The sequence below is a fragment of the Bombus affinis genome, chromosome 13, assembly GCF_024516045.1.
Source record: "Bombus affinis isolate iyBomAffi1 chromosome 13, iyBomAffi1.2, whole genome shotgun sequence".
In the NCBI taxonomy this organism is placed as follows: domain Eukaryota; kingdom Metazoa; phylum Arthropoda; class Insecta; order Hymenoptera; family Apidae; genus Bombus; species Bombus affinis.
In genome coordinates, this window is record NC_066356.1 from 11,435,546 (window position 1) to 11,446,917 (window position 11,372).

General features: G+C 36.5%; 4 protein-coding genes across 5 annotated transcripts; 2 read left to right on the forward strand and 2 right to left on the reverse strand.

The window, feature by feature from the left end:
* The first annotated feature begins 116 nt into the window (after positions 1 to 116).
* On the forward strand, positions 117 to 1,980 carry LOC126923128 (UPF0415 protein C7orf25 homolog). The gene is made up of 4 exons (XM_050736269.1): positions 117 to 282; positions 500 to 941; positions 1,034 to 1,587; positions 1,651 to 1,980. The coding sequence occupies exons 1-4, from the start codon at positions 133 to 135 to the stop codon at positions 1,735 to 1,737; spliced, it is 1,233 nt and encodes a 410-aa protein (XP_050592226.1). The 5' UTR covers positions 117 to 132; the 3' UTR covers positions 1,738 to 1,980.
* LOC126923139 (tetratricopeptide repeat protein 12-like) lies at positions 1,734 to 2,968 on the reverse strand. Of its 2 annotated transcripts, XM_050736295.1 has the most exons (5): positions 2,664 to 2,968; positions 2,411 to 2,605; positions 2,219 to 2,349; positions 1,957 to 2,137; positions 1,734 to 1,874 (listed from the first exon to the last, which is right to left on the reverse strand). In XM_050736295.1, exons 1-5 carry the CDS (start codon positions 2,797 to 2,799, stop codon positions 1,831 to 1,833), a joined length of 687 nt encoding a protein of 228 aa, XP_050592252.1. In that variant the 5' UTR covers positions 2,800 to 2,968; the 3' UTR covers positions 1,734 to 1,830. The 2 variants fall into 2 exon arrangements, with proteins under 2 accessions (XP_050592252.1, XP_050592251.1); XM_050736294.1 differs by having other exon boundaries at positions 1,957 to 2,349.
* A 118-nt stretch (positions 2,969 to 3,086) lies between these two features.
* On the reverse strand, positions 3,087 to 4,827 carry LOC126923130 (protein bric-a-brac 2-like). Its single transcript, XM_050736271.1, has one exon. It carries the CDS (start codon positions 4,315 to 4,317, stop codon positions 3,172 to 3,174), a length of 1,146 nt encoding a protein of 381 aa, XP_050592228.1. The 5' UTR covers positions 4,318 to 4,827; the 3' UTR covers positions 3,087 to 3,171.
* A 241-nt stretch (positions 4,828 to 5,068) lies between these two features.
* On the forward strand, positions 5,069 to 9,297 carry LOC126923150 (uncharacterized). The gene is made up of 3 exons (XM_050736322.1): positions 5,069 to 5,469; positions 8,134 to 8,358; positions 8,674 to 9,297. The coding sequence occupies exons 1-3, from the start codon at positions 5,394 to 5,396 to the stop codon at positions 8,853 to 8,855; spliced, it is 483 nt and encodes a 160-aa protein (XP_050592279.1). The 5' UTR covers positions 5,069 to 5,393; the 3' UTR covers positions 8,856 to 9,297.
* The last annotated feature ends 2,075 nt before the right edge of the window (positions 9,298 to 11,372 follow it).

Consider the following 11,372-nt stretch of genomic DNA (forward strand, 5'->3'; position numbering starts at 1 on the left):
ATATTGAACTGTGATGCAAGATGGCTGCTAACACTACGTTCGTCGATCGTGGACTATCCAAAATTATTAGAATTACCACAGAAAATAGAATTTTTCATGGCCAATTTGTCGAAAATCGCTTAATCCGGGAGGATGGAGGAAAAGGCTGAGCTTTTAACATGCATCGAGGAAAAAATAGAGAGTGGCAAAGCCACGATAGACAGGCTGAAACATGTGGGAAAGATTGACGGGATTGAAAAACTTATACGAAAAATTCAACAAGAAATTAAATTTTTAGAAAAGGTACGTCTGCTTGAAATTACAATAAGAGTTCCACCGTATACATATATTTCCCTCACGAGGTTAAGTAGCGATCATATGCATCTATAATCGGGCAATCTGTAAAATATTTCATTGTATCTGTTTCTTTTAATCTCGTTGATTATAAATATGCAAGGTGGTTACATACTTGCTAAGTTAAAAGAATCAAGATTATAATTATATGCTATTCTCAATAAAGGTACAATCTACAGGCAATGTAAAGAAAGAACATCTACAGAGTACAAATTTGATTCATTTGAACGCAATTGTAGCACGACTTTTCTGTGCTAATGAGCCTACCAATGTTATGAAACCCTTTAAGTATCAGAAGTCACGCTTAGAAGTAGATATTGTATGCAATGGTGGTGCATCGTGGATAAAAGTTATTGCTAGAAATGCTAGAGCTCTCACTATGATTTCAATGGGTAATGGAGAATACGGGCAAAAATCTGTGCTTGACCAAGCAATGAGTTACTTGCAATGTGCAAAATGCTATCCACATTTATATAGGCCACCTGATATCGTATTCCACTTTGCTTATGGTATAGAAATTCCATTAGCTACACGTTTGGAACGCATGGGAATAATCGTTGAAGGGGATAAAATGCAGTGTGAAGATGTAAAAAATATAGATGTACATGGTATTAATGTTTTCTTAATATGGTACATGCATGAATATATTTCACGCCATTAACTAAAAAATGATATTCATGGTTTATTCTTCCGGAGGTAGATAGCGAGGACAGATTTTCCACATGGATGTATTCGTTAGAATCTACTGAGGAGCCATTGGATGAATATAAAAAGAACATAGATTCAGATTTAGATACGTTAAATACATCTTTCCTTAAAACTGAAATAAATATTCTCAACTTGGATGTGTCAACCTTATTAGCGTACGTGACAAACATGACCAATGGATACGATCATTTTATTTATCGGGAACCTTTACTCACGCAACAAGCAAAAATGGAGAGAGAACGTCCAGTGAAACCTATTTTAGAGCATTTGTTTAAAGGAAAGAAACTAATTGTCTGTCAAACTGCTTATGAAAATTTTATGAACATTATAGATGTTATCGGTGGACCCAAAGAGAGCCTTAGGGCAAAAGAACTACTTAGTAAAGTTCAGATTGTTAAGGATATACCAACTGGCAGAATAATGGAGAAACTTAATTTGGGTGGTAAAATTAAAGATAGATCTAGATTAGTTTTTGCAACGGGGGAAGATATGAAAAGCATTACAGTATCGGCGAATGAGGGATTTGTTAGAGCAGCACGTATGCAGGTATAAGTATTTGTATTATAAAGTATAATAGTTTCAAACAATTCCAGTAATAACTTTTTTCAGGGAATTGAATGTACAGTCTTTCTGCATGAACCTAGATCTCTCTCAGAGATTAAAGAAGGTTATGCAACAAAAATAGATCCATCTTGATACCAGTCAAATGCATTTTAGGTTATTACAAAAGAAATATTCACGCTATACAAGAAATATTTCTATTGTTTACTATCAAATGCTATTACTAGATCAGGCTTGATAATTAACGCGCATGTCCATACTTTCTTCAAATTCTGTAAAAAAGAAAAAAAGGTTACAAGTAAAAAGGTTAATTTTAAATAGAAATGTTTCCAATGTAAAAAATATAAAGTATACCATCAATAAATTTGTTGAAGTGTGGATTTCTTTCTTTTGCTAACTGAATGTATTCTTTATATTTGATTTCGTCTCCAAGTTGTTTATAACACTTTGCGCTATTTAAAAGGGCTTTCAAGTTTGTATTATTAACTTTTAGCGCCCATTCGCAGTCGGCTAAAGCTCTTTCGAATAATCCAAGCTGAATATACGATAGAGCCCTATTATTCCATAACACGGTCGAATCTTTTCGTTGCTCGAGTGCTTTACTATAGTATGTTACCGCTTTTTCGTAGTTCTTCTCCTTAAATGCTCCATTACCGATTGTTTTTAACGTTTCCGCTCGTTCGTTTCTTATTTTCCGGTTCTCTGCTCTTTCTTTCGCATCTTTCTCCACGCTTTTCATAAACGCTTCTATATAAAGAAACCTTCGATTAGTCTGGGAATATAAAACACAGGGATCATTACTTGCTACCTCTACACATTTGTTCTTGTGTTGAATTTTCATTGACCGAACGTTTGTTAATCACTGTACGATTAATTCTTATTTCTAACTCGGTATCCTCGCATATATCTTTTTCCAACCGTTTTCCCAAAATTTCATCGGCCAATATTTGTCCGTGCTTCTGTTCTTCAGGATCGGAAGACGCCAACTTTTTCACAACTTTTTCTTAAAATTTAATAAATTGAAGATTATGTTCGTAATTGAAAAAGGAGATAATGCTTACCGACTTCGGTAACGCGATGCATAAAGTTCTGAAATTCTTCCTCAGTTACATGTTTATCTACCATTAAGTTGTCCATAATTTGTTCACCTTTTGCTATCTTTTCACCGAGCTTATTATGATCTACTATCTGATCCATACTTTAAATACTTTTCAATAAAAATAATTGGACAAGATCGAGCTAACCAAAATTGCGAGGACAACTAGATACAGAAGGTTTCCATAGAAACATGTAACGTACTAGCATGAATTATGTGCTGAGTGGTTCAAGTGTTAAATAAGTATGAAACATTTATATTCAATTGATTTATTAGAAAATGAACAAGATCATGTAAGAAAGTAATAAGTAAGTGAAGTATTGAACTATGGTTAATTTATATATATATATATATATTGAAATTTTGCAGCTTCTTTTTTAAACAAATATTTATAATCACAAAAAGTTTTATTCAGTCTAAGTGTTATCTTCAAAGCAACATATATTAATAATTTAAGACATTTGTTTTATCTATTAACCGTTGGATCCCTTTCTTGGGGGAAACTCAGAAAGCGTCCCTGCGTTATAATATGTCTGTTCCACATTTGTAACAGGAAACATTTGGGACGATCCCATAAGTGTCTCCGAATTTTCATTGTCAATTTCATCAACTTCAAGGGGGTCCATGTCCGCATCTTCTTCCATTTCAAATATATCTACTTCATCTTTTATATAAACCGCATACTTCATAGATTTGTTGCTCTCCGAACTAGTCCTTTGTTTCCTTTTATCTAAAGGTTCATTTCTCTGAAACTCTTGACTACTTGTAGGTGGTTTTCCAGCTGTAATTTCAACTTCGTCCATAACACATAATTTTTTCAAAGGCAAAGATTTATCTTTTGATATAGCAGACAGAACATGAGGCCAACTAATAACAGGTTCAGAAGACTCTTTTCTTTTTTGAGGTGGTGGGTTGGAAATTCCTCTACTGGTACTTGGCATGTCGTTAATGTCTACAATACTGATTCCAGAGCGCCCTGTATCTAAACGTTGACTTAATAAATTAATATTACCTTCTTCACTTTTTTTGGTAGCGTCTAACGGGATTTTATTTCTGCTTTTATGAAGATGAGTAGACGAAGGCAACTTTGTCGATTGACTGGCCGTTTTATTTTGTGGTTTATTACTATTAGGATCATGATCAGGTACTGTTTTGGTAGGTAGTCCTTTCGTTTCTTCGATTTTTAAGCGAGATACCGTGTTCGTTTTCCTAGACGTATCATGAGACGCGTTATTCGATTCTCCTACCAAAACGGAAGTTTGAATATGCCGTAGTCCGGTGACTTCCAAAATTTCGGCCAATTTCAACAGCCTTCTAACCTCACTTTGAACCACTTGTATTTCACCGCAGTACATGAAATTGATGATAGTTTTGAGATCATCTGCTTCGATATCGTGAAGAATAATCATAGGATGAGGATGATCGTTGGCGACGAGCAGGCGACGAAAGAACGAGCTCGAGTTGGCCAATACCATTTTGTGACATTTTAAAATCGTTCCGTCTTTACATACTAAAGAAAGATCTACAAACTGTTGCTTCTCGTAACATGTATCGAGGGAAACTGCCAAATGCGACGGAAAACTATGCCACTTTAAACTTAATACTGTCTCTTCCCTCATCTTGATTATTGTAATTGACAGCTTTCGATTTTACGTACGATTCACAGCACACGACTTTCGTTTATAACAACACACTCGCCATGACACGTGCCGCTGTCATCGCAACTATGTTTGTTGCGTCTATGTCTATTGTCTATGCAATAGACAAAATATTTTTTAACGTGCCAAACGTGGATTAGAAACAGAGTTACAATATTGAACTGTAACGATCGATTTCTCTTATATATGAAATGTACTTTTTGTACGATATAGGTATGTTTAAAAATGCACGAATTCCATGCTTTCGAGGAAAATTGATTCCATGTTTCAAAAATAACCTGCATGGGAATCGATTTTCGTTAGTCAGATGTCGTAGTTACATAGAAGGAGAGAAATATGCTATCGTCTTGATTATCCGATCTAAAAGTATTCCTTTTTATATAAATTCGGAATAACATTCGAAATAGCAATCAATTATTACTTTGTTTTCCAATATGATCGATAAATATGAAAATTCAGATTAGATTCAAATGGGAACACCGCTATTTTTCGTAACACCTGTTTTATAATTCTTTTTTAGCTGGATTAGTTAGAAATAATAGATTTAAACAGCTTGTGCGTGAAATTTTGTTTTGATCGTCGCGCCAGTCGGAGGTACACGCGCGTACCATAGCGCCATCTCGATGTCTCGAAATCGAAACACATTCTGCGATTCTCGATGCCAATTGAGTTCGATAAGTGCAAATGGTCGTTTAATAACAGATGATTGAACGCGTTCTGCGGCGCGGCCTACCATTTATCTGTCAAAACTGGTGACGGTCGGCCGATCGGCAATGAACCGGCTTATGCGTGCTTGTTGATTGTTTTTGCGCCGAGGTTTTTAGGTTATCTAAACGAATACATTACCGAAAGACGTGCGTGTACGTTTTGTGCGTTCAACATTGGGTTTCCCGAGCGGCGGCACAAACGCATCGATCGTGAGTGTACTTTGAATACTTTAGTTGATTATTATTATTATGTGATCGTGAATCAGGAAGGGCCGAGAAGAAATACAAAGAGCAAGCGTCAACACCGAAGAGAGAAAAAAAGAAAGCAAGATGCGAAACATTCGAGGCAATGTTTTCTGCTATCTCATCGTGGCACTGCTTTTTCTAGCGCCATCCAGTTACGCAGGTAAGCATGGATTCTCTGAAACAATTTACAGTTGGCGTTTGCCAGCAAATTGAGTGTCTCTGCACCGAGCGAGGCCGAAATTGCTTCGTTCAATCGAAGCATTGGGGTCACCCCTGTAAGGCCACAATAGTCTTCTTCCGCTTTTTCTCCGTCTCTCCCTGTACCCCTCTCCTGTACTCGTTCTCTTTCTTTCTGGCGCGCGCGCTCTTTCTTTCTTTCCATTTCTCTCCAATTCCCTTGCACTGCGACTATCCGCGTGTCTCTTCTCCTCTTGATGCTTATGGTCCAGAAATCGAGCCGCCGCGGGTGTTGTGTTTTTCAACGCCACATCGATATGTTTCACTGGTTGAAACACGTTTCTCTCGCTTGATTCGCTCGCATATATTCCGTGTTCAATTTTTCAAACATCAATTACTGCCGTGTACATACTGTCCCAATGGAAGATAAATGATTAACGTAGCACGTAGCAGACGCTCGTTATCGCATAATCAATTTGTTTCGGTTGTACGGTAGTTGATATATAACGGCCGGTATTTCCCGTTGTAATTATATGCCCGACAATTTTTTCTTTCAACGGATTTCCATGAATCTATGGACGAAATACGGACGTTGGCAATATTTATTATCGTCTAGCCAGAAGGTACGAGACTTATCGCGTTCAATTACAGTTGCCGATATATTTTACACCTTTGTTCGCTTTTTTTGCTCAAGGCACACAGCGTTCACTTTGTAACGAAGAAGATGAGTCAATGTTATAACAAGTCCGTACGTAGCGTTTAACGTTATTCAACACTAATGCTAGTATCAGTATCAGCAGCAGCGTCGTCTTCTTTCATTCTTCGCCATCAACGAATAGCGCAAGATAAATAAGACACGCACGAATCTGCTCAATTGAAAATGTAACTTTGTGTCTCGCATCCCCTTTCGTGGGAAATAATTAACGCGCAGTTGACGTGCAAACGCTTTATTTAGCGGTCGTAATTAGCTCTGCGAATGAATAATATTTCGCGACGATTCCGTTAGTCATCCTGTATTGTCCGCCCATGTAATTTATTTTACAGAAGATATGGTTATCAACCACGTACGTTGAATGTTTCTATCATGGCCCAGTATGTGCTATATAAAGCAAAGTGACAGACTTATTAACAGTCTAACTATAGTCGATAGATTTATATGGCTATAACAAGTATTTGCGTCTTACTGTATTTCTTGTAATATTTATATACTAATTAATTGGGTTCAAGTATATCGAAATTTCGTATCATTAGCTTTTATATTGGTACAAAAGTTGGAGAACGAGCGTATGTGCAAATGGTTTTCGGTTGTTATGTAATATTTTTTGGTAGAGTCCCGCCGTTTCCTTTAGTAGCGTGCACGCGTAACGTAAGTTTCAAATGAAAGATGTCGTTGTTCTACAACTGTAAATTTCAAGTAAAAATTCCGCGATATTGTATATTAATAAATATAATTGCAGAAAACCGAATGCGATGTTTCAAGGCAAGCAGATATTCCTAGCACTGCCTTCAACATTCGCGAAATTCGTTCGCATTTTGACAAGTGTATTGCAACAAGACACCTTATCGAATTAATGCGACACTATCGACTTAAATCAGAAGAAAGTCCGTTAATTTGCTTGACTGAACCAACCTCCGTGTAGTTAACCTCTGTATTCTAGCTGATAAAACGAATTCGCCTCGATTAACTGATTCAGCCAATTTCGGCTCACGCAGTGTCGATACAGTCGCAATGATATACCACTCTTGTTGGAAGCGCTTTGTGTCCTTTGTTCAAACAAAGCTGAAAAATGATCGTTACTGTCGGCTGACTCCGATAGCGATAGAAAAAGACGATAATGACGAACGCGTGACTATGAATTTGCTGGCAGTTATCGTTATCGGTCAATTCGAGCGAGACAATCATATCATTAGCAAAATTTTATTCTTCCGAGCTGTCTATTGTTTTGCGTGCATTTTACGCAAATCGATTAATAATGATTCATTAAATGGATATTCTGTAGAATAAAACGTGGTCTTTGTTCATGCATACTGTAGCTCATGAAAGTACGTGTTTCGGTATTTATCGTAGGAAACTTTATGTACATATTATCTGTGTTATATAAAGACATTCTTAAATTTCATTCATCGCTGTAACGATATACGGCTATGATGATTCAATCGGTATTTAAAACCAATCTGAGAATGTATATAGAAATTAGGAGAGGATGCAAACATTTATTTTGTAGGAAATCAATGTTCGTATACATAAATAATTAGCGTTAAAATGAGATCCCTTTAAGTAATTGCAATCCCGTTTAAATATTTTTCTTATCTTTGTGAAATACGTGTTTGCGCAAAATATCATACAACGCACATAGTATATTCGTAAAAGGTTTCTATAAACGTTCCAACATGTTCGAGGACTATTTTATTTTGTACTCGTACGAGCAAAGCACTGGTTCGTTTCACCGTTTACCCGCTGTGGCTGATATCCATATCTATTAACCTTTTACTTAGACGAATTAGCTAAGCTTTCTATGTCTCCTGCTTTCAATTCCTACAATCTTTGTATTCGGTCGATTGGGCCGTATCATTTCGTACAATGTAACGCTACTTGTTGATCTGGATGCGCTGCCTGATCGAGAGTAATTTACCACCGACTACTCAGATGTTTCAGCCGAAAATGCGACGACAAGCCAATTTCAACGATGCGACATCAACAAAGCGACGGATCAGTGTGGCGAAAACGAAAGATGCTTTAAAAATTCGGAGAACGAAGAAGCACAATGCAGATGCGTGAGAGGTTTCGAAGCGGACGGAGGCCAGTGTGTCCAGGTTACTACATTTCGCAACGTAATTATCGATCAGTCAACGATCGAAGTCCACTCAGGAGGTATATATATATAAAAACGTCGACAGCGAAAGATCTAATCCAAAGATTTAGCTTGGTAGTGACAAAGTTAGCTTGGTATCGGCGCAAACTAAACTATTCTGTGGAAATTTCGTAAACGGTCGAGCAAACAGTTTTCAATGATACGCTATTTTCCTATCTTTTCTCTAGATTGATAATACGATTGCGTTAACTAGTTATATTGTACATAGAGTAATCACGAGATAGGGTTATCGTGGAAGGAAATGTTTAATTAAGAAACGCTACGATTTTTCATGTCGATGGTGCTGAATGAAATTATTTTAAAATTTTGTTTAGGTAGTTCCATAGCTGCTGGCTTGTTTATACTGACTTTCCTCATAGTAATGAGCGTGTTACTGTATTTCGTGGAGAAGCGATATAAGTGGTTGCAACGAGTTCGACAGCTTCGTTCAAATCATTACGGCAATGTGCTAGTCACAAGAGACGACGACGACGATGACGATTCACCGATAGCGTAAGCTGGTACCTAATAGTAATTAATACGTGTGCCGTGTACAAAGTGCGAAAGTTTTTAACAAAAGCACGAACTTTAACGCAAAGACGCTCAGTTACACAATTCATAATTTGAAGCGACAAGCTTTGAGTTACCGCTGCGTGGATCGCCTTACCGAATAACCGCAATAAAAATCTAGTACCGGTTCATGTCCAATTCCCTCGTCTTTCCGGGCGAGTTGTAAGGAAATTTCGATCGATTTCTCTATCGATTTCTATCGAGTTCTATAGGCAACGTATTTAACCGCTTATACCTCCGTGATCGTGACTCGGACTATTCGACATTTCGAGAATCGAACATTGAACGTCGCGCATGAACGTCTTCTCTTGGAGCTTGTTACGCTTAGGGAACAATATTGTGTAACTCTGTGTACCTATATATGGAGGGAAGGTTTAGATACCAGGTATGTGCGAAGCAAAATATCGTCGAACTGAATTAAGAGGCTAAATGTAAACGAGTGTTAGTGTAAGTAGACGCGTTTTATGCCGATAAACACAAATCTTTCATCTTCGAACGTGTAAAACATATCCATCTCCGACTTTTTACATAACATCCATTCACGTGGTAATTACACATATGTACGTTTCTAAAGGTAAAAAGACGTTTCATTGACGACCATATTGGCAGCGTTATTGATAATCTCACGATATTTATGTCGCTATTATTTAACGATTGAAAATGGAGAACATTTGCATAAGAATACCGCTACTTACACGATCACTGATTCTACGTTTATATATAATACAATGGTTATAAAGGATACGGGATAACTGACTGCGGTTTCGATAGTTTGTAAGAACATATTGAAAGCATAATTTTTTACGATAACGTTAAGAAGCTGGTCAGTAAACTTTAACACGTTATTGATATGTTGTATAAAATCGGCGATTATCGGCCCATCTTTCGCTGTATACAAAATTTAGCATGAATTACACATTTACATTCTCAACTGTATCTTCGATCATGCAATGAAATTTGCGCATGCGACGCGATTAAACGTCGATCCGATAATTTTATAGACTGTCTTCCTTTGCAAGATTGCGTATAAATTTATATTATTGTTTGCCAACGCTGAAACTTTTTGGAAACCGACGATACATTCGGGATATCGAATCGTGTCGCGTGGATAAAGTTTTACCGTTTTCTCTGAATGTCTTGTTCTTTCGAGGATAACTCTCAAACGGATGTCGCTTTACCAAAGAATAAACATTTCAGAATCTAAATTACGATATACATGCGTGCCAGCTGCAAGCAAAGGCATCCCTTTGTTACACGTATATATGTCATTTTATAATCCTAATTAATTAATAATATATATTGCGTATAGTACACTGTCTACCGCATAATTACCATATATTATGTAATATATAATTAACTAATTATCATTAAAATTCATTCTGTCATGTATGATTAGTACACTCCCTAGATATTCCTGCAATGTTATTAATTAACCGCGAGGGGAGTCGATGAATTTTGTCTTTGTTACGAGTCGAAGGGAGTTAACTTTTAAACTGCAAGACGTTTAGACATTGCTACACTCATACCAAAAGAACGTTGCATTTCTTATCGCGCTCGGTATTGTTTTTGTAATATAAAGAAATTTGTAAATAACTTTCCGCCATTCCGCGGGTGCGTATTCTTGCCAGCCAATCAGTCTCTTTCCTATAGCGTATAATCTAATTGTGATTCTGAAGAAAATCGCATATACATACACGAATATTCCTAAGAAAAGGGACGAGTCTCTATCTCTTGCGAAAGATTATTGAAACGTACACATTTGCATTTATTTTGGATTTATACGCATATATATATATATATATATATATATACATATATATATATATATATACACATACACACACATATATATCAAGATATATATAAATATAAATATAAATATAAATATAAATATTATATATATATATATATATATGTATTTATATATATATATTTAACCTATTCTTATACACTATCATTTATGTACAGAACTACGCGCTAGAAGCTAATCAGAGCAATTAGTCGGTGCTCGAGATATCGATTCTGATTGGTTAGACCGCTCGGCATCGTAAGACGAGATTTGATATTTTTATAGTTGGCGAGTACAAATTGAAACGGTGCGACAGGTATTAGCGAATTATTGTTTTTAGTTACGTATCGCCGGAAATTCTCTCGTAGTTTGCGATACGATCATAGATACGATGTACGTTACCGCTCATTTCACTTGTTAACGACACGTCTATTAGGATGCACTTCGGCGATGCAGTTTGACAATTCGACTGACTGTAATTATTGTTACCGTTTTTCATAATAGCCACGTTTACGCAAAACATCGATAATCTTGCATTACAATTTGTTGTAGTAGTTGGAAATCGAATCAAGCGAGATGGAACAGAGAATGTTACTCATCCTTTCGTACTTACAGGGATGACTTGGTTTGTGTGTACGTGGCTCTGTTGAGTTGTAAATTATACTCTGTGATGTA